Source organism: Ranitomeya imitator, chromosome 4 (genome assembly GCF_032444005.1).
Source record: "Ranitomeya imitator isolate aRanImi1 chromosome 4, aRanImi1.pri, whole genome shotgun sequence".
Lineage (NCBI taxonomy): Eukaryota > Metazoa > Chordata > Amphibia > Anura > Dendrobatidae > Ranitomeya > Ranitomeya imitator.
This window is the reverse complement of record NC_091285.1, coordinates 690364268-690386922: the sequence shown is the minus strand read 5'-3', so window position 1 is coordinate 690386922 and position 22655 is coordinate 690364268. Positions and strand designations below refer to the sequence as shown.

The 22655-nt window shown below is 43.3% G+C and overlaps 1 protein-coding gene across 3 annotated transcripts in view; it reads left to right on the top strand.

Annotated features, from left to right (window-relative positions):
* The window catches only part of PLD2 (phospholipase D2), a 91433-nt gene that overhangs the window by 49542 nt on the left and 19236 nt on the right, over positions 1-22655 (top strand). For all 3 annotated transcript variants that reach the window (XM_069767458.1, XM_069767457.1, XM_069767459.1), the window contains exons 7-8: positions 4669-4727; positions 5114-5206. In XM_069767458.1, coding sequence (XP_069623559.1) covers positions 4669-4727; positions 5114-5206 — 152 coding nt within the window. The remainder of the gene's footprint in view (positions 1-4668; positions 4728-5113; positions 5207-22655) is intronic.

Sequence of the window (22655 nt, the reverse complement as noted above, 5' to 3'; positions counted from 1 at the left end):
AAAAAGGACACCCAATCATCCTGATCAGCAGAAACAAAGCATCTCAGATATGTTTCCAAGGTCTGATTGGTTCGTTCGGTCTGGCCATTAGTCTGAGGATGGAAAGCCGAGGAAAAAGACAAGTCAATGCCCATCCTACCACAAAAGGCTCGCCAAAACCTCGAAACAAACTGGGAACCTCTGTCAGAAACGATATTCTCTGGAATGCCATGCAAACGAACCACATGCTGGAAAAACAATGGCACCAAATCAGAGGAGGAAGGCAATTTAGACAAGGGTACCAAATGGACCATCTTAGAGAAGCGATCACAGACCACCCAAATGACTGACATCTTTTGAGAGACGGGAAGATCTGAAATAAAATCCATAGAGATATGTGTCCAAGGCCTCTTCGGGACCGGCAAGGGCAAAAGCAACCCACTGGCACGAGAACAGCAGGGCTTAGCCCTAGCACAAATCCCACAGGACTGCACAAAAGTACGCACATCCCGCGACAGAGATGGCCACCAGAAGGATCTAGCCACTAACTCTCTGGTACCAAAGATTCCAGGATGACCAGCCAACACCGAACAATGAACCTCAGAGATAACCTTATTCGTCCACCTATCAGGGACAAACAGTTTCTCCGCTGGGCAACGATCAGGTTTATTAGCCTGAAATTTTTGCAGCACCCGCCGCAAATCAGGGGAGATGGCAGACACAATTACTCCCTCTTTGAGGATACCCGCCGGCTCAGATACACCTGGAGAGTCGGGCACAACTCCTAGACAGGGCATCCGCCTTCACATTTTTAGAGCCCGGAAGGTATGAAACCACAAAGTCAAAACGGGCAAAAAACAACGACCAACGAGCCTGTCTAGGATTCAACCGCTTGGCGGACTCGAGATAAGTCAAGTTCTTATGATCAGTCAAGACCACCACGCGATGCTTAGCTCCTTCAAGCCAATGACGCCATTCCTCGAATGCCCACTTCATGGCCAGCAACTCTCGATTGCCCACATCATAATTACGCTCAGCAGGCGAAAACTTCCAGGAAAAGAAGGCGCATGGTTTCATCACCGAGCAATCAGAACTTCTCTGCGACAAAACAGCCCCTGCTCCAATCTCAGAAGCATCAACCTCGACCTGGAACGGAAGCGAAACATCTGGTTGACACAACACAGGGGCAGAAGAAAAACGACGCTTCAACTCCTGAAAAGCTTCCACCGCAGCAGAAGACCAATTGACCACATCAGCACCCTTCTTGGTCAAATCGGTCAATGGTTTAGCAATACTAGAAAAATTGCAGATGAAGCGACGATAAAAATTAGCAAAGCCCAGGAACTTTTGCAGACTTTTCAGAGATGTCGGCTGAGTCCAATTATGGATGGCTTGGACCTTAACAGGATCCATCTCGATAGTAGAAGGGGAAAAGATGAACCCCAAAAATGAAACCTTCTGAACACCAAAGAGACACTTTGATCCCTTCACAAACAAAGAATTAGCACGCAGGACCTGAAACACCGTTCTGTCCTGCTTCACATGAGACTCCCAATCATCCGAGAAGACCAAAATGTCATCCAAGTACACAATCAGGAATTTATCCAGGTACTCTCGGAAGATGTCATGCATAAAAGACTGAAACACAGATGGAGCATTGGCAAGTCCGAACGGCATCACTAGATACTCAAAATGACCCTCGGGCGTATTAAATGCAGTTTTCCACTCATCGCCTTGCCTGATTCTCACCAGATTATACGCACCACGAAGATCTATCTTAGTGAACCAGCTAGCCCCCTTAATCCGAGCAAACAAATCAGATAACAATGGCAAGGGGTACTGAAATTTAACCGTGATCTTATTTAAAAGGCGGTAATCTATACAAGGTCTCAGTGAACTATCCTTCTTGGCTACAAAAAAGAACCCTGCTCCCAATGGCGACGATGACGGGCGAATATGCCCCTTTTCCAAAGACTCCTTCACATAACTCCCCATAGCGGTGTGCTCAGGCACGGATAAATTAAACAGTCGACCTTTTGGGAATTTACTACCACTAATCAAATTGATAGCACAATCACAATACCTATGCGGAGGTAGGGCATCGGACTTGGGCTCATCAAATAAATCCCGGTAATCAGACAAGAACTCAGGAACCTCAGAAGGGGTGGATGACGAAATAGTCAGAAATGGGACATCACCATGTACCCCCTGACAACCCCAGCTGGACACAGACATGGATTTCCAATCTAAAACTGGATTATGGACTTGTAGCCATGGCAACACCAACACGACTACATCATGCAGATTATGCAGCACCAGAAAGCGAATAACCTCCTGATGTGCAGGAGCCATGCACATGGTCAGCTGGGTCCAGTACTGAGGCTTATTCTTGGCCAAAGGCGTAGCATCAATTCCTCTCAATGGAATAGGACACTGCAAGGGCTCCAAGAAAAACCCACAACGCCTAGCATACTCCAAGTCCATCAAATTCAGAGCAGCGCCTGAGTCCACAAATGCCATGACTGAATACGATGACAAAGAGCAGATCAAGGTAACAGACAGAAGAAATTTTGACTGTACCATACCAATAGTGGCAGACCTAGCGAACCGCCTAGTGCGCTTAGGACAATCAGAGATAGCATGAGTGGAATCACCACAGTAGAAACACAGCCCATTCAGACGTCTGTGTTCTTGCCGTTCAACTCTGGTCAAAGTCCTATCGCACTGCATAGGCTCAGGTTTAAGCTCAGGTAATACCGCCAAATGGTGCACAGATTTACACTCGCGCAAGCGTCGACCGATCTGAATGGCCAAAGACATAGACTCATTCAGACCAGCAGGCATAGGAAATCCCACCATAACATCCTTAAGGGCTTCAGAGAGACCTTTTCTGAAAATAGCTGCGAGCGCACCTTCATTCCACTGAGTGAGTACGGACCACTTTCTAAATTTCTGACAATATACCTCTATTTCATCCTGACCCTGACACAGAGCCAGCAAATTCTTCTCTGCCTGATCCACAGAATTAGGCTCATCGTACAGCAATCCGAGCGCCAGGAAAAATGCATCGATATTACTTAATGCAGGATCCCCTGGCGCAAGGGAAAATGCCCAGTCCTGAGGATCGCCACGCAAAAAAGAAATAACGATCCTAACTTGTTGAACTGGGTCACCAGAGGAGCGAGGTTTCAAAGCCAGAAATAGTTTACAATTATTTTTGAAACTCAGAAATTTAGTTCTATCTCCAAAAAACAAATCAGGAATAGGGATTCTCGGTTCTAACATAGAATTCTGAACCACAAAGTCTTGAATACTTTGTACTCTTGCCGTGAGCTGATCCACACATGAAGACAGACCTTTAATGTCCATTGCTACACCTGTGTCCTGAACCACCCAAATGTCTAGGGGGAAAAAAAAGGCAAAACACAGTGCAAAGAAAAAAAAAATGGTCTCAGAACTTCTTTTTTCCCTCTATTGAGAATCATTAGTACATTGGCCTCCAGTACTGTTATGAAAGATAATTCAGAACCACAATGGACATAGAGGTCAGCGCACATACAGTGACCTGACAACGACCCAAAAAACGAGAACGAGCTCTGAGACGTGGGAACTCTGTTGACCGCAATCCCTGATCCTAACCAACCACACTAGAGGCAGCCGTGGATTGCACCTAACACTGCCTATGCAACTCGGCACGGCCTGAGAAACTAGCTAGCCTGAAGATAGAAAATAAGCCTACCTTGCCTCAGAGAAATACCCCAAAGGAAAAGGCAGCCCCCACATATAATGACTGTGAGTAAAGATGAAAAGACAAACGTAGAGATGAAATAGATTTAGCAAAGTGAGGCCCAACTTTCTGAACAGAGCGAGGATAGGAAAGATAACTTTGCGGTCAACACAAAACCCTTCAAAAACCACGCAAAGGGGGCAAAAAGACCCTCCGTACCGAACTAACGGCACGGAGGTACACCCTCTGCGTCCCAGAGCTTCCAGCAAGCAGAAAAAACAAATTGACAAGCTGGACAGAAAAAAAACAGCAAACAAATAGCAAAGAGGAACTTAGCTATGCAGAACAGCATGCCACAGGAACGATCCAGGAGGAAACAGGTCCAACACTAGAACATAGACTGGAGGCCAGGATCAAAGCACTGGGTGGAGTTAAATAGGGAAGCACCTAACGACTTCACCACATCACCTGAGGAAGGAAACTCAGAAGCCGCAGTACCACTTTCCTCCACCAACGGAAGCTCACAGAGAGAACCAGCCGAAGTACCACTTGTGACCACAGGAGGGAGCTCTGCCACAGAATTCACAACAGTACTGATGATGGGCCTCCTTGTGTACAGTCACACTGCAGGGCCCGGACCACCTCATATACGTCTCTTACACAAGCTGCACAATAACTGCTGAGCTCCGACCCGGCACACCTCATCCCAGATACTTCTGGTGGGCAGGGGTCCAGTGGGCAGGGGCTCGGTAGGCGGGCAGGGGTCCAGTGGGCAGGGGTCCGGTGGGTGGGCAGGGGGTCAGTGGGCAGGGGGTCAGTGCCTCCACCCTCGCCTTGGGTAGTGAAGCTGTTACTGTGTATCATTACCCTCCAGAGTCTGTATGAGGTCACTTTCCACTGTTAGTTTTCTGGTCAGTGATGGTCCGTCAGGACGTCTTCATGTTCACACTGTTCTCTTCCAGATGGAGTTCCTGGAGGTCAGTCAGCTCTCCTTCATCACAGACCTGGGGAGCAAAGGACTGTGAGTGTTCAGCGTATCGCCCTGTGCCTCAAGCATCATCATACTGTCCCCGAGCGTCAGGGTCATTATTCTGTAACCCGACTGTCATTATCCCATCCCCTGAATGTCAGTGTCATTATCTTGTACCTCCAGTGTCTGTCCCCCGAGTGTCGTTGTCCCGTCCCCCCTGTGTCGGCGTCATTGTCTGGTATCCCCAGTATCCGTGTCATTATGTCGTCCTCCAAGGCTCTTTACCTTGAGTGTTGGTGTCATTATTTTGTCCCCGGGTGTCAGCGATAGTGTCGCCCTCCCATCCCCGCTGTGACTGCGGAATATCTTGGGGTTGTAAATACATCAGCATTGGGGTCTCCATTACTTTTGTTCCTTTCTCCATCTTTCTCTTTCAGAGAGGGTTTTATACTGAAGAGATCGGGGGGTCATCGAATTCAAGGTCTCAATTGCTTCGGCCATCACCAAATCTGTTACCGATGGTCAAAAAGGTAAAGGCTACATACTCTATATTATATGGTATTACTATAAACTCTATATTATATGGTATCACTATACTCCTATATTATATGGTATTACTATACTCCTTTATTATATGGTATTACTATACTGCTTTATTATATGGTATTACTATACTCCTATATTATATGGTATTACTATACTCTATATTATATGGTATTACTATAAACTCTATATTATATGGTATCACTATAAACTCTATATTATGTGGTATTACTATACTCTATATTATATGGTATCACTATACTCCTATATTATATGATATTACTATACTCCTTTATTATATGGTATTACTATACTGCTTTATTATATGGTATTACTATACTCCTATATTATATGGTATTACTATACTCTATATTATATGGTATTACTATAAACTCTATATTATATGGTATCACTATAAACTCTATATTATGTGGTATTACTATACTCTATATTATATGGTATCACTATAAACTGTATATTATATGGTATCACTAAAAATTCTATTATATGGTATTACTATACTCCTATATTATATGGCATTACTATACTCCTATATGATATGATATTACTATACTCCTATATTATATGGTATCACTATACTCTATATTATATGGTATTACTATACTCTATATTATATGGTATTACTATACTCCTATATTATATGGTATTACTATAAACTCTATATTATATGGTATCACTATACTCTATATTATATGGTATCCCTATACTCCTATATTATATGGTATTACTATACTCCTATATTATATGGTATTGCTATACTCCTATATTATATGGCATTACTATACTCCTATATTATATGGCATTACTATACTCCTATATGATATGATATTACTATACTCCTATATTATATGGTATCCCTATACTCCTATATGATATGATATTACTATACTCCTATATTATATGGTATCACTATACTCTATATTATATGGTATCACTATACTCCTATATTATATGGCATTGCTATACTCCTATATTATATGGTATTGCTATACTCCTATATTATATGGCATTACTATACTCCTATATTATATGGTATTGCTATACTCCTATATGATATGGTATTACTATACTCCTATATTATATGGTATCACTATACTCTATATTATATGGTATTACTATACTCTATATTATATGGTATTACTATACTCCTATATTATATGGTATTACTATAAACTCTATATTATATGGTATCACTATACTCTATATTATATGGTATCCCTATACTCCTATATTATATGGTATTACTATACTCCTATATTATATGGTATTGCTATACTCCTATATTATATGGCATTACTATACTCCTATATTATATGGCATTACTATACTCCTATATGATATGATATTACTATACTCCTATATTATATGGTATCCCTATACTCCTATATGATATGATATTACTATACTCCTATATTATATGGTATCACTATACTCTATATTATATGGTATCACTATACTCCTATATTATATTATTATTATTATTATTATTTATTATTATTTATTATTATAGCGCCATTTATTCCATGGCGCTTTACATGTGAGGAGGGGTATACATAATAAAACAAGTACAATAATCTTGAAAAATACAAGTCACAACTGGTACAGGAGGAGAGAGGACCCTGCCCGCGAGGGCTCACAATCTACAAGGGATGGGTGAGGATACAGTAGGTGAGGGTAGAGCTGGCCGTGCAGCGGTTTGGTCAATCGGTGGTTACTGCAGGTTGTAGGCTTGTCGGAAGAGGTGGGTCTTCAGGTTCTTTTTGAAGGTTTCGATGGTAGGCGAGAGTCTGATATGTTGTGGTAGAGCATTCCAGAGTAGGGGGGATGCACGAGAGAAATCTTGTATGCGATTGTGGGAAGAGGAGATAATAGGGGAGTAGAGAAGGAGATCTTGTGAGGATCGGAGGTTGCGTGCAGGAAAGTACCGGGAGACGAGGTCACAGATGTATGGAGGAGACAGGTTGTGGATGGCTTTATATGTCATGGTTAGGCGTTTGTACTGGAGTCTCTGGGTGATGGGGAGCCAGTGCAGGGATTGACAGAGGGGAGAGGCCGGGGAATAGCGGGGGGACAGGTGGATTAGTCGGGCAGCAGAGTTTAGAATAGATTGGAGGGGTGCAAGAGTGTTAGAGGGGAGGCCACAGAGCAGGAGGTTACAGTAGTCAAGGCGGGAGATGATGAGGGCATGGACTAGGGTTTTTGCAGATTCTTGGTTTAGGAATGTGCGGATCCGTGAAATATTTTTGAGTTGGAGGCGGCAGGAAGTGGAAAGGGTTTGGATATGTGGTTTAAAGGAGAGATCAGTGTCAAGGATTACCCCAAGACAGCGGGCTTGTGGGACTGGGGAGAGTGGGCAGCCGTTTACTGTAATGGATAGGTTCGTTGGGGAGATCGCGTGAGATGGGGGAAAGATGATGAATTCTGTTTTGTCCATGTTAAGTTTTAGAAATCTAGTGGAGAAGAAGGATGAAATAGCAGACAGACATTGAGGGATTCTGGTTAGTAGGGAGGTGATATCTGGTCCAGAGATGTAGATCTGTGTGTCGTCAGCATAGAGATGATACTGAAAGCCGTGAGATTCTATGAGCTGTCCCAGGCCAAAGGTGTAGATGGAGAAGAGCAGGGGTCCTAGAACTGAACCTTGCGGGACTCCGACAGATAGGGGGCGAGGTGAGGAGGTGGTGTGTGAGTGGGAGACGCTGAATGTACGGTCAGTTAGGTATGATGAGATCCAGGATAGGGCCAATTCTGTGATGCCAAGGGATGAGAGGGTCTGCAGCAGCAGGGAATGGTCCACTGTGTCAAAGGCAGAGGACAGGTCCAGGAGGAGGAGGACAGAGTAGTGTCGCTTGCTCTTGGCGGTTAATAGGTCATTGGTGACCTTAGTTAGGGCAGTTTCAGTGGAGTGGTGTGACCGGAAGCCTGATTGAAAGCGGTCGAAGAAGGAGCAGGAAGATAGATGGGAGGACAGTTCAATATGGACATGTTGTTCCAGTAGTTTTGAGGCAAAGGGGAGAAGTGATATAGGGCGATAGCTAGATACAGAGGATGGGTCAAGAGAGGGCTTTTTGAGGATAGGTGTGATTGTGGCATGTTTAAAGCTTGAGGGGAAAATGCCAGTTGTTAGCGATAGGTTAAAGAGATGGGTTAGGGTTGGGATGAAGACTGTGGTGAGGTTTGGGATGAAGTGGGATGGGAGTGGGTCAAGTGCACAGGTGGTGAGATGCGATCTTGAGAGTAGAGTGGAGAGTCCGTCTTCTGTAATGGTGGAGAAGTTGGTTTTGGAGGTGGAGGGCTGGGTAGTTGGGAGGAAGGGTTCTGGGGGTTGTTTACTAAAATTGTCTCTGATGTTCTCAATTTTCTGCTTGAAAAATGAGGCGAAGTCTTCAGCTGAGATGAGTGGGGAGGGAGGAGGTGCTGGGGGACGGAGGAGAGAGTTGAAGGTGTTGAATAACTGTTTGGGGTTGTGAGACAGGGAGGATATGAGAGATGAGAAGTAGGTTTGTTTTGCTGTGGCGAGCATGGTTTTGAAAGCAGTGAGGGACTGTTTGAATGCGATGAAGTGCTCGATGGAGTGGGATCTTTTCCATCTGCGCTCAGCAGCTCTGGAAGCTCGCCTCAGTTCTTTTGTCATGCTGGTGTGCCAGGGTTGTCTGTTGATTTTGCGAGCTTTGGTATGTGTGAGAGGGGCAAGAGATTCCAAAGCTGCAGCTATTGTGGTGTTATATAGAGTGGCAGCATCATCCGCATTGTGTAGGGAGCTTATGTCTGTGAGAGGGAGGAGGGATTCAGAGAGTGAGTGAAGATCAAGGTGTTTAAGATTTCTGCGAGGGTGTGAGAGTTTGTGGGGTGGGGGTTGTAGACAAGGAGTGGAAAGGGAAGAGAATGTAAGTAGGTTGTGGTCAGAAAGAGGCAGAGGTGAGTTTGAGAGGTTAGATAGGGAGCAGAGGCGGGTGAGAATGAGGTCCAGTGTGTGACCATCTTTGTGGGTGGCTGTAGAAGACCATTGAGTGAGGCCAAAGGAGGAAGTGAGAGATAGAAGTTTAGTGGCAGCTGAGAGGGAAGTGTCAATGGGGATGTTGAAGTCGCCCATGATGATAGTGGGGATGTCAGCGGCGAGGAAGTGGAGTAGCCAGGTGGTGAAGTGGTCGAAGAAGGTGGTGGCTGGCCCTGGGGGACGGTAGATGACAGCCAGTTGGAGGTTGGAGGGGGAGTAGATGCGCACAGAGTGCACCTCAAAGGAAGGGAGGATAACAGAGGGTGGCAGTGGGATTGGGGTGAAGGAGCAGTTATCTGACAGGAGAAAACCAACTCCTCCGCCATGCTTGCTGCTGGGGCGGGGTGTGTGAGAAAGGTGGAAGCCACCGTAAGAGAGTGCCGCAGGGGAGGCTGTGTCAGAAGGGGTGAGCCAGGTTTCAGTGATGCCGAGGAAGGAGAGTTTGTTATTGATAAAGAGGTCATGGATAAATGGAAGTTTATTGCAGACAGAGCGTGCGTTCCATAGTGCTCCAGATAGGGAAATTGGGGGAGTGGGGGCAGGATGAATGGGTATGAGGTTACTGTGGTTGCGAGGACGTGTAGAGGATCGTGGCAGGGGATTAGAAATGAGTGTGGGGATGTGATGAGGAGGGCCAGGATTTGGGGATATGTCGCCAGCAATGAGGAGCAGCAGACAGAGCGTTAGAAGGTGTGAGCTGGATAGGTCATGATGTGGCCGTGTGTGCCTGGCGAGAAAGGATTGTATGTGGAGGAATAGTTCTGTGGAGGAGGTGAGATGACTGGGGAGGATGGAGGGAGAAATGACTAGTTCTTTACTGGGTGGAGGGACTACAGGAGATAGGAAGAAATAAAGTAGTATGGGGGTGAATGTTAAAAGAAAACGAAACATTATAGTGGTTTTCTATTCCTTTACCTTCCAGTCAATTCCAGTCCAATTCTAGTCTAATTCATAGCAATTAAAAAACTGCAATTTAAAAATGCAATTTCTAAGATGGTCAGACACGTCTGGTCAGACTCATGGCTATGAATTTATGGGCACCTAAGGGCTCACAGCTGAGAGGGAGGATGTGGGCGTGTGTGTCTAGAGCACATGTTCACAGTTAAGCCAGGTCATAAAGAGGGGGTGGGGTAGATGGCCACTCAGGTATGCAAGCAAGAAGCAAGGGAAGTGAAATACGAATGGATAGAAAACAATGGGTAAGCAAAGCATACCAGGTGGGAATTATATGCAGTTCACATAAACACACATTGCAGGAAAGGCAGAGTAGATGGACAGCAGCATACCTGTGGGTAGACAAAACAGCTTGATTAGAGGATACAGGTGGTGATGAGGATGATGAAAGTACAGCAGTGATGAATGCTCAAATGCCCCATGGAATTCTAGTCTAATTCATAGCAATTAAAAAACTGCAATTTAAAAATGCAATTTCTAAGATGGTCAGACACGTCTGGTCAGACTCATGGCTATGAATTTATGTGGCATTACTATACTCCTATATTATATGGTATTTTAAGGGAGGATATTAGCGAAGGGAATGAGGATGTCGAGTCCATATGGGTTGAAATTCATGGAGGGAAAAATGGTAACAAAATTCTCATTGGGGTCTGTTACAAACCCCCAAATATAACAGAAAGCATGGAAAGTCTACTTCTAAAGCAGATAGATGAAGCTGCAACCCATAATGAGGTCCTGGTTATGGGGGACTTTAACTACCCGGATATTAACTGGGAAACAGAAACCTGTGAAACCCATAAAGGCAACAGGTTTCTGCTAATAACCAAGAAAAATTATCTTTCACAATTGGTGCAGAATCCAACCAGAGGAGCAGCACTTTTAGACCTAATACTATCTAATAGACCTGACAGAATAACAAATCTGCAGGTGGTCGGGCATCTAGGAAATAGCGACCACAATATTGTGCAGTTTCACCTGTCTTTCACTAGGGGGACTTGTCAGGGAGTCACAAAAACATTGAACTTTAGGAAGGCAAAGTTTGAACAGCTTAGAGATGCCCTTAATCTGGTAGACTGGGACAATATCCTCAGAAATGAGAATACAGATAATAAATGGGAAATGTTTAAGAACATCCTAAATAGGCAGTGTAAGCGGTTTATACCTTGTGGGAATAAAAGGACTAGAAATAGGAAAAACCCAATGTGGCTAAACAAAGAAGTAAGACAGGCAATTAACAGTAAAAAGAAAGCATTTGCACTACTAAAGCAGGATGGCACCATTGAAGCTCTAAAAAACTATAGGGAGAAAAATACTTTATCTAAAAAACTAATTAAAGCTGCCAAAAAGGAAACAGAGAAGCACATTGCTAAGGAGAGTAAAACTAATCCCAAACTGTTCTTCAACTATATCAATAGTAAAAGAATAAAAACTGAAAATGTAGGCCCCTTAAAAAATAGTGAGGAAAGAATGGTTGTAGATGACGAGGAAAAAGCTAACATATTAAACACCTTCTTCTCCACGGTATTCACGGTGGAAAATGAAATGCTAGGTGAAATCCCAAGAAACAATGAAAACCCTATATTAAGGGTCACCAATCTAACCCAAGAAGAGGTGCGAAACCGGCTAAATAAGATTAAAATAGATAAATCTCCGGGTCCGGATGGCATACACCCACGAGTACTAAGAGAACTAAGTAATGTAATAGATAAACCATTATTTCTTATTTTTAGTGACTCTATAGCGACAGGGTCTGTTCCGCAGGACTGGCGCATAGCAAATGTGGTGCCAATATTCAAAAAGGGCTCTAAAAGTGAACCTGGAAATTATAGGCCAGTAAGTCTAACCTCTATTGTTGGTAAAATATTTGAAGGGTTTCTGAGGGATGTTATTCTGGATTATCTCAATGAGAATAACTGTTTAACTCCATATCAGCATGGGTTTATGAGAAATCGCTCCTGTCAAACCAATCTAATCAGTTTTTATGAAGAGGTAAGCTATAGACTGGACCACGGTGAGTCATTGGACGTGGTATATCTCGATTTTTCCAAAGCGTTTGATACCGTGCCGCACAAGAGGTTGGTACACAAAATGAGAATGCTTGGTCTGGGGGAAAATGTGTGTAAATGGGTTAGTAACTGGCTTAGTGATAGAAAGCAGAGGGTGGTTATAAATGGTATAGTCTCTAACTGGGTCGCTGTGACCAGTGGGGTACCGCAGGGGTCAGTATTGGGACCTGTTCTCTTCAACATATTCATTAATGATCTGGTAGAAGGTTTACACAGTAAAATATCGATATTTGCAGATGATACAAAACTATGTAAAGCAGTTAATACAAGAGAAGATAGTATTCTGCTACAGATGGATCTGGATAAGTTGGAAACTTGGGCTGAAAGGTGGCAGATGAGGTTTAACAATGATAAATGTAAGGTTATACACATGGGAAGAGGGAATCAATATCACCATTACACACTGAACGGGAAACCACTGGGTAAATCTGACAGGGAGAAGGACTTGGGGATCCTAGTTAATGATAAACTTACCTGGAGCAGCCAGTGCCAGGCAGCAGCTGCCAAGGCAAACAGGATCATGGGGTGCATTAAAAGAGGTCTGGATACACATGATGAGAGCATTATACTGCCTCTGTACAAATCCCTAGTTAGACCGCACATGGAGTACTGTGTCCAGTTTTGGGCACCGGTGCTCAGGAAGGATATAATGGAACTAGAGAGAGTACAAAGGAGGGCAACAAAATTAATAAAGGGGATGGGAGAACTACAATACCCAGATAGATTAGCGAAATTAGGATTATTTAGTCTAGAAAAAAGACGACTGAGGGGCGATCTAATAACCATGTATAAGTATATAAGGGGACAATACAAATATCTCGCTGAGGATCTGTTTATACCTAGGAAGGTGACGGGCACAAGGGGGCATTCTTTGTTATGGCTGGCAATCAGGCAACACAGCGTGCAGTAATCAGCGCACATACAGAGATCTGGCAATAACCAAAAACAATAGGACGAGCTCTGAGACGTGGAATCTCTGTAGACTGCAGTACCTGATCTATCCTCACACAACTATAAGCAGCAGTGGATTGCGCCTATAACTACCTATGCAACTCGGCACTGCCTGAGGAGCTGACTAGCCTGAAGATAGAAATACAAGCCTGACTTACCTCAGAGAAATACCCCAAAGGAATAGGCAGCCCCCCACATATAATGACTGTTAGCAAGATGAAAAGACAAACGTAGGAATGAAATAGATTCAGCAAAGTGAGGCCCGATATTCTAGACAGAGCGAGGATAGCAAAGAGAACTATGCAGTCTACAAAAAACCCTAAAACGAAAACCACGCAAAGGGGCAAAAAGACCCACCGTGCCGAACTAACAGCACGGCGGTGCACCCCTTTGCTTCTCAGAGCTTCCAGCAAAAGTTAATAGCAAGCTGGACAGAAAAAACAGAAAACAAACTAGAAGCACTTATCTAGCAGAGCAGCAGGCCCAAGGAAAGATGCAGTAGCTCAGATCCAACACTGGAACATTGACAAGGAGCAAGGAAGACAGACTCAGGTGGAGCTAAATAGCAAGGCAGCCAACGAGCTCACCAAAACACCTGAGGGAGGAAGCCCAGAGACTGCAATACCACTTGTGACCACAGAAGTGAACTCAGCCACAGAATTCACAACAGTACCCCCCCCTTGAGGAGGGGTCACCGAACCCTCACCAGAACCCCCAGGCCGACCAGGATGAGCCACATGAAAGGCACGAACAAGATCTGGGGCATGGACATCAGAGGCAAAAACCCAGGAATTATCTTCCTGAGCATAACCCTTCCATTTGACCAGATACTGGAGTTTCCGTCTAGAGACACGAGAATCCAAAATCTTCTCCACAATATACTCCAATTCCCCCTCCACCAAAACAGGGGCAGGAGGCTCCACAGATGGAACCATAGGTGCCACGTATCTCCTCAACAACGACCTATGGAATACATTATGTATGGAAAAGGAGTCTGGGAGGGTCAGACGAAAAGACACCGGATTGAGAATCTCAGAAATCCTATACGGACCAATAAAACGAGGTTTAAATTTAGGAGAGGAAACCTTCATAGGAATATGACGAGAAGATAACCAAACCAGATCCCCAACACGAAGTCGGGGTCCCACACGGCGTCTGCGATTAGCGAAAAGCTGAGCCTTCTCCTGGGACAAGGTCAAATTGTCCACTACCTGAGTCCAGATCTGCTGCAACCTGTCCACCACAGAATCCACACCAGGACAGTCCGAAGACTCAACCTGTCCTGAAGAGAAACGAGGATGGAACCCAGAATTGCAGAAAAATGGAGAGACCAAGGTAGCCGAGCTGGCCCGATTATTAAGGGCGAACTCAGCCAACGGCAAAAATGACACCCAATCATCCTGGTCAGCGGAAACAAAACATCTCAGATATGTTTCCAAGGTCTGATTGGTTCGTTCGGTCTGGCCATTAGTCTGAGGATGGAAGGCCGAGGAGAAAGATAGGTCAATGCCCATCCTACCACAAAAGGCTCGCCAGAACCTCGAGACAAACTGGGAACCTCTGTCAGAAACAATATTCTCAGGAATGCCATGTAAACGAACCACATGCTGGAAGAACAAAGGCACCAAATCAGAGGAGGAAGGCAATTTAACCAAGGGCACCAGATGGACCATTTTAGAAAAGCGATCACAGACCACCCAAATGACCGACATGTTTTGAGAAACGGGAAGGTCAGAAATGAAATCCATCGAAATATGTGTCCAAGGCCTCTTCGGGACCGGCAAGGGCAAAAGCAACCCACTGGCACGTGAACAGCAGGGCTTAGCCCTAGCACAAATTCCACAGGACTGCACAAAAGCACGCACATCCCGTGACAGAGACGGCCACCAGAAGGATCTAGCAACCAACTCCCTGGTACCAAAGATTCCTGGATGACCGGCCAGCACCGAACAATGAAGTTCAGAGATAACTTTACTAGTCCACCTATCAGGGACGAACAGTTTCTCGGCCGGACAACGATCAGGTTTATTAGCCTGAAATTTCTGCAACACTCTCCGCAAATCAGGGGAGATGGCAGACACAATGACTCCTTCCTTGAGGATACTCGCCGGCTCAGATAACCCCGGAGAGTCGGGCACAAAACTCCTAGACAGAGCATCCGCCTTCACATTTTTAGAGCCCGGAAGGTATGAAATCACAAAATCAAAACGAGCAAAAAATAACGACCAACGGGCCTGTCTAGGATTCAAGCGCTTGGCAGACTCAAGATAAGTAAGGTTCTTATGATCAGTCAAAACCACCACGCGATGCTTAGCACCCTCAAGCCAATGACGCCACTCCTCGAATGCCCACTTCATGGCCAGCAACTCTCCGTTGCCCACATCATAATTACGCTCAGCAGCAGAAAATTTCCTGGAAAAGAAAGCACATGGTTTGAACACTGAGCAACCAGAACCTCTCTGTGACAAAACCGCCCCTGCACCAATCTCAGAAGCATCAACCTCGACCTGGAACGGAAGAGAAACATCAGGTTGACACAACACAGGGGCACAGCAAAAACGACGCTTCAACTCCTGAAAAGCTTCCACGGCAGCAGAAGACCAATTAACCAAATCAGCACCCTTCTTGGTCAAATCGGTCAATGGTCTGGCAATGCTAGAAAAATTACAGATGAAGCGACGATAAAAATTAGCAAAGCCCAGGAATTTCTGCAGACTTTTTAGAGATGTCGGCTGAGTCCAATCCTGGATGGCCTGAACCTTAACCGGATCCATCTCGATAGTAGAAGGGGAAAAGATGAATCCCAAAAATGAAACTTTCTGCACACCGAAGAGACACTTTGATCCCTTCACGAACAAGGAATTAGCACGCAGTACCTGGAAAACCATTCTGACTTGCTTCACATGAGACTCCCAATCATCTGAGAAGATCAAAATGTCATCCAAGTAAACAATCAAGAATTTATCCAGATACTCACGGAAAATGTCATGCATAAAAGACTGAAAAACAGATGGAGCATTGGCAAGTCCGAACGGCATCACCAGATACTCAAAATGACCCTCGGGCGTATTAAATGCCGTTTTCCATTCATCTCCCTGCCTGATTCTCACCAGATTATACGCACCACGAAGATCAATCTTAGTAAACCAACTAGCCCCCTTAATCCGAGCAAACAAGTCAGAAATCAATGGCAAGGGATACTGAAACTTAACAGTGATCTTATTAAGAAGGCGGTAATCAATACACGGTCTTAGCGAACCATCCTTCTTGGCTACAAAAAAGAACCCTGCTCCCAATGGTGACGACGATGGGCGAATATGTCCCTTCTCCAGGGACTCCTTCACATAACTGCGCATAGCGGTGTGTTCAGGTACGGACAAATTAAATAAACGACCCTTAGGGAATTTACTACCAGGAATCAAATCGATAGCACAATCACAATTCCTATGCGGAGGTAGGGCATCAGACTTGGACTCTTCAAATACATCCTGAAAGTCCGACAAGAACTCTGGGATGTCAGAAGGAATGGATGACGAAATAGACAAAAATGGAACATCACCATGTACTCCCTGACAACCCCAGCTGGTTACCGACATAGAGTTCCAATCCAATACTGGATTATGGGTTTGTAGCCATGGCAACCCCAACACGACCACATCATGCAAATTATGCAGTACCAGAAAGCGAATAACTTCCTGATGTGCAGGAGCCATGCACATGGTCAGCTGGGCCCAGTACTGAGGCTTATTCTTGGCCAAAGGTGTAGCATCAATTCCTCTCAACGGAATAGGACACCGCAAAGGCTCCAAGACAAATCCACAACGTTTAGCATAATCCAAATCCATCAGATTCAGGGCAGCGCCTGAATCCACAAACGCCATGACAGAATACGAAGACAAAGAGCACATTAAGGTAATGGACAAAAGGAATTTGGACTGTACAGTACCAATAACGGCAGAGCTATCGAACCGCCTAGTGCGTTTAGGACAATTAGAAATAGCATGAGTAGAATCACCACAATAGAAACACAGTCTGTTCAGACGTCTGTGTTCTTGCCGTTCTACTTTAGTCATAGTCCTGTCGCACTGCATAGGCCCAGGTTTACTCTCAGACAATACCGCCAGATGGTGCACAGATTTACGCTCGCGCAAGCGACGACCGATCTGAATGGCCAAGGACATAGACTCATTCAAACCAGCAGGCATAGGAAATCCCACCATTACATCCTTAAGAGCTTCAGAGAGACCCTTTCTGAACAAAGCTGCCAGCGCAGATTCATTCCACTGAGTGAGTACTGACCACTTTCTAAATTTCTGACAATATACTTCTACATCATCCTGACCCTGGCATAAAGCCAGCAGATTTTTCTCAGCCTGATCCACTGAATTAGGCTCATCGTAAAGCAATCCCAGCGCCTGGAAAAATGCATCAACATTACTCAATGCAGAATCTCCTGGTGCAAGAGAAAACGCCCAGTCCTGTGGGTCGCCGCGCAAAAAAGAAATAATAATCAAAACCTGTTGAATAGGATTACCAGAAGAATGAGGTTTCAAGGCCAAAAATAGCTTACAATTATTTCTGAAGCTCAGGAACTTAGTTCTGTCACCAAAAAACAAATCAGGAATCGGAATTCTTGGTTCTAGCATCGATTTCTGATCAATAGTATCTTGAATCTTTTGTACATTTACAACGAGATTATCCATTGAGGAGCACAGAGCCTGAATATCCATGTCCACAGCTGTGTCCTGAAGCACTCTAATGTCTAGGGGAAAAAAAAGACTGAAGACAGAGCTAAGAAAAAAAAATGATGTCAGGATTTCTTTTTTCCCTCTATTGGGAATCATTGGTGAGGCTCCTTGTACTGTTATGGCTGGCAATCAGGCAACACAGCGTGCAGTAATCAGCGCACATACAGAGATCTGGCAATAACCAAAAACAATAGGACGAGCTCTGAGACGTGGAATCTCTGTAGACTGCAGTACCTGATCTATCCTCACACAACTATAAGCAGCAGTGGATTGCGCCTATCACTACCTATGCAACTCTGCACTGCCTGAGGAGCTGACTAGCCTGAAGATAGAAATACAAGCCTGACTTACCTCAGAGAAATACCCCAAAGGAATAGGCAGCCCCCCACATATAATGACTGTTAGCAAGATGAAAAGACAAACGTAGGAATGAAATAGATTCAGCAAAGTGAGGCCCGATATTCTAGACAGAGCGAGGATAGCAAAGAGAACTATGCAGTCTACAAAAAACCCTAAAACGAAAACCACGCAAAGGGGCAAAAAGACCCACCGTGCCGAACTAACAGCACGGCGGTGCACCCCTTTGCTTCTCAGAGCTTCCAGCAAAAGTTAATAGCAAGCTGGACAGAAAAAACAGAAAACAAACTAGAAGCACTTATCTAGCAGAGCAGCAGGCCCAAGGAAAGATGCAGTAGCTCAGATCCAACACTGGAACATTGACAAGGAGCAAGGAAGACAGACTCAGGTGGAGCTAAATAGCAAGGCAGCCAACGAGCTCACCAAAACACCTGAGGGAGGAAGCCCAGAGACTGCAATACCACTTGTGACCACAGAAGTGAACTCAGCCACAGAATTCACAACAATTCTTTGCGTCTGGAGGAGAGAAGGTTTTTCCACCAACATAGAAGAGGATTCTTTACTGTTAGGGCAGTGAGAATCTGGAATTGCTTGCCTGAGGAGGTGGTGATGGCGAACTCAGTCGGGGGGTTCAAGAGAGGCCTGGATGTCTTCCTGGAGCAGAACAATATTGTATCATACAATTATTAGGTTCTGTAGAAGGACGTAGATCTGGGGATTTATTATGATGGAATATAGGCTGAACTGGATGGACAAATGTCTTTTTTCGGCCTTACTAACTATGTTACTATGTTACTATGTTACATCAAATTTTATTGAAGAAACCTCCCAATGATAACAGTATAATCTCCCAAAATGAATAAAACCTCACAATGCACTGTCCCAAATTATTAGGCACAGGAGAATTTCTAAACATTTGATGTTTTAAAGAACTGAAAATGCTCATTTGTGGAATTTGCAGCATTAGGAGGTCACATTCACTGAACAAAAAAGCTATTTAACTCCAAAACCTCCTAACAGGCCAAGTTACATTACAGAGGAACCTTCTTTGATGTCACCTTCACAATTCTTTGAGTTTTTGGAGAGTTTCTGCTTGTATTTCTTTGCATGAAGTCAGAATAGGTTCCCAGAGCTGCTGTTTTGATGTGATCGGCCTCCCACCCTCATAGATCTTGTGCTGGATAATTCTCCAAAGGTTCTCTATAGGGTTGAGGTCAGGGGAAGATGGTGGCCGCACCATGAGTTTATCTCCTTTTATGCCCATAGCAGCCAATGACTCAGATTCTTTGCAGCATGAGATGGGGCATTGTCAGCATGAAGATGATTTTTCTCCTGGTTTCTGCTTTTTAGACCATGGAAGAAATTTGTCAGTCAGAAACTCTATATACTTTGCAGAGGTCATTTTCACACCTTCAGGAACCTTAAAGGGCCTTACCAGCTGTTTCTTCATGATTCCGGCCCAAAACATGACTCCTCCACCTCCATGCTGATGTCGCAGCCTTGTTGGGACATGGTGGCCATCCACCAACCATCCACTACTCCATCCATCTGGACCATCCAGGGTTGCTCAACACTCATCAGTAAACAAGACTATTTGGAAATTAGTGTTCATGTATGTCTGGGCCCACTGCAACCGTTTCTGCTTGTGAACACTGTTTAGGGGTGGCCGAATAGTAGGTTTATGCACCACAGCAAGCCTTTGAAGGATCCTACACCTTGAGGTTCCAGGGACTCCAGAGGCACCAGCAGCTTCAAATAACTGTTTGCTGATTTGTAATGGCTTTTTAGCAACTGCTCTCTTAATCCAATGAATTTGTCTGGCAGAAACCTTCCTCATTATGCCTTTATCTGCATGAACTCTGTCTGTGCTCAGATTCAGCCACAAATCTCTTCACAGTACGATGATCACTCTTAAGTTTTCAGGAAATATCTAATGTTTTCATTCCTTGTCCAAGGCATTGCACATTTAACGCTTTTCAGCAGCAGATAAATCCTTTTTATTTCCCATATTGCTTGAAACCTGTGGCCTGCTTAATAATGTGGAACATCATTTTTAAGTAGTTTTAATTTAATTAGAATCACCTGGAAAACTAATTATCACACGTGTTTCAGATTGATTTCAGTAAACCATTGAGCCCTGAGACACAATACCATCCACGAGTTTATTTGAAAAACAAAACAATTAAATCTTTACGACACTTAAATCCAATTTGCATAATAATTTGGAACATGGTGTATATGGTATTACTATACTCCTATATTATATGATATTACTATACTCCTATATTATATGATATTACTATACTCCTATATTATGATATTACTATACTCCTATATTATATGATATTACTTGTTATGTCTGCTAATGAAAGATGTTATGAAGGCAATCCAGAGACACAGTGTGCCTAGCGATCAGAGCGCACACAGTGATCTGACAAATACCCAAAAACAAAGAACGAGCTCTGAGACGTGGAAACTCTGTAGACTGCACACCTGATCCTATCCTAAACACAACTAAAAGCGGCTGTGGATTGCGCCTAACAACTACCTATGCAACTCGGCACAGCCTAAGAAACTAGCTAGCCTGAAGATAGAAAAATAGGCCTGACTTGCCCCCAGAGAAATACCCCAAAGGAAAAGGCAGCCCCCCACATATAATGACTGTGAGTAAGATGAAAAGACAAAACGTAGGGATGAAATAGATTCAGCAAAGTGGGGCCCGATAATCTTAGACAGAGCGAGGACAGTAAAGCGAACTTTGCAGTCTACAAAAAACCCTAAAGCAAAAACCACGCAAAGGGGGTAAAAAAGACCCACCGTGCCGAACTAACGGCGCGGCGGTACACCCTTTGCGTCTCAGAGCTTCCAGCAAAACAAAAGACAAGCTGGACAGAAAAAAAGCAACAAAATAGCAAAAAAGCACTTAGCTATACAGAGCAGCAGGTCACAGGAACAATCAGGAGAAGCTCAGATCCAACACTGGAACATTGACTAGGAGCAAGGATAGCAGCATCAGGCGGAGTTAAGTAATGAAGCAGTTAACAAGCTCACCAGAACACCTGAGGGAGGAAGCTCAGAAGCTGCAGTACCACTTGTGACCACAGGAGTGAATTCAGCCACAGAATTCACAACAATTACTATACTCCTATATTATATGGTATTACTATACTCCTATATTATATGGTATTACTATACTCCTATATTATATGGTATTACTATACTTGTAAATTATATGGTATTACTATACTCCTATTTTATATGGTATTACTATACTCCTATATGATATGGTATCACTATACTCCTATATTATATGGTATTATTATACTCCTATATGATATGGTATTACTATACGCCTATATTATATGGTATTGCTATACTCCTATATTATATGGTATTACTATACTCCTATATTATATGGTATTACTATACTCCTATATGATATGGTATTATTATACTCCTATATTATATGGTATTACTATACGCCTATATTATATGGTATTACTATACTCCTATATTATATGGTATTACTATACTCCTATATTATATGGTATTACTATACTGGTATATTATATGGTATTACTATACTTGTATATTATATGGTATTACTATACTCCTATATGATATGGTATTACTATACTCCTATATTATATGGTATTACTATACGCCTATATGATATGGTATTACTATACTCCTATATTATATGGTATTACTATACTCCTATATTATATGGTATTACTATACTCCTATATTATATGGTATTACTATACTCCTATATGATATGGTATTACTATACTCCTATATGATATGGTATTACTATACTCCTATATGATATGGTATTACTATACTCCTATATGATATGGTATTACTGTACTCCTATATGATATGGTATTACTGTACTCCTATATGATATGGTATTACTGTACTGCTATATGATATGGTATTACTGTACTCCTATATGATATGGTATTACTATACTCCTATATGATATGGTATTACTATACTCCTATATGATATGGTATTACTATACTCCTATATGATATGGTATTACTATACTCCTATATGATATGGTATTACTATACTCCTATATGATATGGTATTACTATACTCCTATATGATATGGTATTACTATACTCCTATATGATATGGTATTACTATACTCCTATATGATATGGTATTACTATACTCCTATATGATATGGTATTACTATACTCCTATATGATATGGTATTACTATACTCCTATATGATATGGTATTACTATACTCCTATATGATATGGTATTACTATACTCCTATATGATATGGTATTACTATACTCCTATATGATATGGTATTACTATAC